Source organism: Geospiza fortis, unplaced genomic scaffold (genome assembly GCF_000277835.1).
Source record: "Geospiza fortis unplaced genomic scaffold, GeoFor_1.0 scaffold112, whole genome shotgun sequence".
Taxonomy (NCBI): domain Eukaryota; kingdom Metazoa; phylum Chordata; class Aves; order Passeriformes; family Thraupidae; genus Geospiza; species Geospiza fortis.
The window spans coordinates 24403278-24407726 of record NW_005054298.1 but is presented as its reverse complement, the minus strand read 5'-3'; the positions used below and the strand labels follow the sequence as shown (position 1 = coordinate 24407726).

At 57.8% G+C, this 4449-nt stretch overlaps 1 protein-coding gene across 1 annotated transcript; it reads left to right on the top strand.

Moving 5' to 3' along the window:
• The first annotated feature begins 6 nt into the window (after positions 1 to 6).
• Positions 7 to 4070, top strand: FZD5 (frizzled class receptor 5). The gene has a single exon (XM_005416121.3). It carries the CDS (start codon positions 12 to 14, stop codon positions 1383 to 1385), a length of 1374 nt encoding a protein of 457 aa, XP_005416178.2. The 5' UTR covers positions 7 to 11; the 3' UTR covers positions 1386 to 4070.
• Positions 4071 to 4449: the final 379 nt, after the last annotated feature.

Genomic DNA, 4449 nt, shown 5'->3' with positions numbered 1-4449 from the left:
GCTCGCCCATCATGCAGCAGTACGGCTTTGCCTGGCAGGAGAGGATGAGCTGTGACAGCCTGCCGGTGCTGGGGGACTCCGAGGTGCTTTGCATGGGATACAACCACACGGAAGCCACCACCCTGCCGCCTTTCTTCGGAAAGCCCACGCGCCCTGCCAAGGACATGGCCAAAAACCTGACGCCACTCGATGGGCAGCGCCTCTCAGGGCTGGACTGTGGCCAGACTTGCAAGTGCAAAGCGCCCCTGATCCCCATCTCCAAGGAGTCCCATCCACTGCACAACCGCATCAGGACCGGGAAGGTACTCAACTGTGCCATCCCCTGCTACCAGCCCTACTTCACCCAGGATGAGAAGACCTTCGCTACCTTCTGGATCGGCCTCTGGTCCATCCTCTGCTTCCTCTCCACCTCGACCACCGTGGCCACCTTCCTCATTGACATGGAGCGCTTCAAGTACCCTGAGCGCCCCATCATCTTCCTCTCTGCCTGCTACCTCTTTGTCTCCCTGGGCTACATCGTGCGGCTGGTGGCTGGGCACGCCAATGTGGCTTGCAACCCGGAGCACCACCACATCCATTACGAGACCACAGGCCCTGCTCTCTGCACCGTGGTTTTCCTTCTCCTTTACTTCTTCGGCATGGCCAGCTCCATCTGGTGGGTCATCCTGTCCCTCACCTGGTTCCTGGCTGCTGGCATGAAGTGGGGCAATGAGGCCATTGCCAGCTACTCGCAGTACTTCCACCTGGCTGCCTGGCTCATCCCCAGTGCCAAATCCATTGCTGTACTGGCACTGAGCTCTGTTGACGGTGACCCGGTGGCTGGGGTTTGCTATGTGGGGAACCAGAGCCTGGAGAATCTGCGGGGCTTTGTGCTGGCACCACTAGTGGTTTATCTCTTCACCGGCAGCCTCTTCCTGCTGGCTGGCTTCATCTCACTCTTTCGCATCCGCAGCGTGATCAAGCAGGGCGGCACCAAAACCGACAAGCTGGAGAAGCTGATGATCCGCATCGGCATCTTCACCGTGCTCTACACCGTGCCTGCCACCATCGTCATCGCCTGCTACATCTACGAGCAGCACAACCGGGAGGCCTGGGAGCAGGCACAGAACTGCTCCTGCCCGGGGGACCCTCACCGCCCCAAGCCTGACTATGCTGTCTTCATGCTCAAGTACTTCATGTGCCTTGTGGTGGGGATCACCTCCGTCGTTTGGATCTGTTCTGGCAAGACGCTCGAGTCCTGGAGGCGCTTCAGCACCCGCTGCTGCCGGGCCAGGAAGCCTGTGGGCGCCTCGGTGTACGGTGAGGCCAGCCCGGCGCTGGTGGGCAGGACGGTACTGCCCAGCATGGCCTCCTACCACAAGCAGGTCCCACTGTCCCATGTGTGACCAGAGGGAGCCTCGGTGACCCCAGCCACAGGGAGGAGAGGGTTGCGAAGACCCTGGGCCACAGAAGAGGGGGTGACAGCTGGGCCGCCCCTGGCGTCTTCAGCCCCGCCGTGGTGGTGCTGCCTGGGACCATGGGCACAGAGCAGCTGCAGCCCCAGGCAGGGCAGGAGGAGGTGCTGCCAAATATGTGGGGGCAGAAGGATGGGGTGGGCTGGAGCCTGGCACTGCTGTATATGGCCCCATTTGGGGTCCCACATCCTGGTTGGGGTCCTGGGATGCTGCTGCCTGTGAGTCAATCAGGTGGCAATAGGCCCTCAAGCACTGATTTGTGTCCCACAACGAGCCTCTGGGCAGGTCTTGCTGGTGCCAGGGTGAAAGGCAGAGCTGTAGCAGGCAGGGCAGATGGTGGCCCTCAACCCCAAGTGGCTCTGCCACTGAGCCCCTCACTAAAGCCCAGAGAGTGGGCCAGGGAGAGCTGGCAGGGGGTACTGCTTCCCTGGGTGCCCTGGGCAGAGCAGGACGCTGCCCTCAGTGCCCCCAGAGCCCCCAGGCACGCCACATATTGAGGAAGTTCCCTGGGGGCCCTGGTGTGAGGCAGCCGCTGGCTCAGGCAGCAGCACGCTGAGCAGGAGGGGAGGAGCTGTGCGAGCCGGGGGCTTCATGGGTGGTGGCAGTGCAGGAGGAAGGGGCTGTGGAGAGCATCTGCCACAGGGACAGGGTCCCAGCTGTTTGCAGGGCAGGCAGGGACCAGGTGATCCCCTGCGGTCCCTCCTGCCCCGGGCAAGCACATCTGGCTCCCTTCAGTCAGGGCTCAGACCGGGCAGGAGCTGGCTCGGTGGGCTCAGCTGGGTGGCACTGGCTCCCTGCTCTGCGATGGGCAGCCAGCTGCACTGCCCACGGAGCCACTCAGCCCGGGGGCTGCACAGGGGGCCCTGTGGGTGTGAGGCTGCCGGCCCAGCACGGGGTTGGCAAGGAGCTCTGGCACCGACAGTGGGGCTCTCCCGAGGGCCCTGTGCCCTGGAAGGGTCGGTGCCGCTCGTGCCCCTCGCCTCTGCAGCGGGGTGAGTTCCTCGGTCCCCCCTGTCCCGTGTGGGTTACCTGGGGCGAGGGAGGCAGGCCCTGTGTCCTGCCTGCCAGCTGTGGCATGTGGCACAGCAGCTGAGCGTGGCACAACCAACCCTAGTGGGGTGGCTGCCCCCGTGCAGTGAGCAGTGACTGCACGGGGTGTCCCAGCCAGGTGGCAGGCTGTCTCTCCTGAGCAGCAGCTGGGTTTTCCAGTCAGTCGGCTTCAATACTTGTTGCTGCTTTTCTCAAAGCTCTGCCTCTGCTAGAGAGAGTACCAGGTTTGAGAGGGAGCAGTTAATTTAGGAAAACTTAGCTGAGCACTCATACCTCTTTTCCTCCAACTTCCCAAGCCTTTTTCACTTCCCTGGATCAGACAGCAGCTGAGCACTGACAGAGCAGCACTGCCTGGCGTTAAGCAGTGGTGACAGCTGGGTTTCAGTAAGTAGAATAATGGTGGGGGGGGCCCTGTTGTCAAAGTCACTAAATGCAGCCAGGGCAAGGGGCTCCAGCTGTGGCGCAGGACGAGGCTGGCTGCCTCTGGCCACTCGTGAAAGCACCTGGGTTTTAATTTTTTTTTCCGCCTGCCCTAAGCAGTGATGTATGAAACTACCCAGCCATTACAGGAGTCCTTTTTGCCCTCCTTCAAGCATGGCACTGTGACCCAGCTGTTCAAGCACTGGAGAACAACTGCTGGCTTTGCTCCTGCAGGACTGCAAGGACCTGAGGTTGTTCTTAACACCTTTGGACCACTTCAGTCAAAAATGTTTCCACCTCATTTTAAAACCAAAACCTGGGAAGTGAGGGAATGCTCAAGAGGCACATCACCGGATAAAGGTACTGCATGAGTGTCTCTGGGGAGTCCTGGTTAGAGGAGACAGGTGTGAGGATGGAGGGCTCACCGGGGACTGTTCAGCTGCACCCATCTGCACTCTTGCAATAGGGCTCACCCCCTCCAGCATGTTGGAGTGCTTTATTGTGGACAGAATTGCACCATGTTGTGTTACACACTGTAAATAGTTGTATTATAGCCGAATTTGTACATAAAGAAGCCTTATGTAGTGACCTTTGATACAGGTTAGGGACAGGTGTGTTCTCAGCAGTGGGGCAGGTCAGGCACAGAGACACCATGGGTAGTCTCGTGCTGTAATCCAGGGCATTAAATGATTCCAACCTCCTCCAGTCCACACCTTGCTGGACTCCTCTCTCTCTATAGTGCCTTTTGTAGATACAGCTAAACACACATCATGCAATACAATGAACAAAACCATGTCAAAGGTGGTATTTTGCTGTTTTTGTTTTTTCCAAAGTGCAACTGACTGTGTAAAGAAATCCAAGATTAGCTACAAACCGTTGCCTATTGAAAAATGCGAGAGCATTTTCAGCTTTGATGTAATGGTAGGGTAATACAATCAACTCGTGTTTGAGCCTGGCTTCTCAGCAACAAGTGGCAGGAGGGGGGAAGGAGCCGTTTCAGTGTGCCCTGTCTGCTGTAGCCAATTTACGTGTTGGGTTTTGCCTCTTCCGTTACCTATGCTGTTCAATGTTGCTTAAATAACTGTACAATATTATGTGAAAAGCTGAAGAAATTTTATTCAAAGAGAAGTATCAAGATTAGTTATTTATGAGGATAAAAAATAGTGTCTGTTGTTTTCTTTACTTCTGCTTCTGTTAGAGTGTTCATTACCTTAAAAGCTTACCTGTTGGGGGAGGGGGAGGTGTGTGCCAGAGGGCCGAGCCGGGCTCTTATCGCTGGGGATCGTGGGGAACTGGTGAGGCAGCTGCGCTGCGTGGCACAGGAATAGCACGTTCCATGTGCAGGAACCCCACGCAGCGCTGCCCCTGGCACGGAGGATGGCACACATCTGTGCCCTCAGTGCCAGGCTCTGCCCTGAGCCACGTTCTGTGCTCGGGGCTGTGCCCGTGACCGCTCTGACAGTGCCTTCCCTGACGGGCCAAGGTCACACCTCGCTGCTAAAAGAGGGTTAACTATCAACTTTTA

Bases quoted from the DNA above. Each gene is read 5' to 3' on its own strand.
- FZD5 (XM_005416121.3), top strand. From the start codon at position 12: ATGCAGCAGTACGGCTTTGCCTGGCAGGAGAGGATGAGCTGTGACAGC.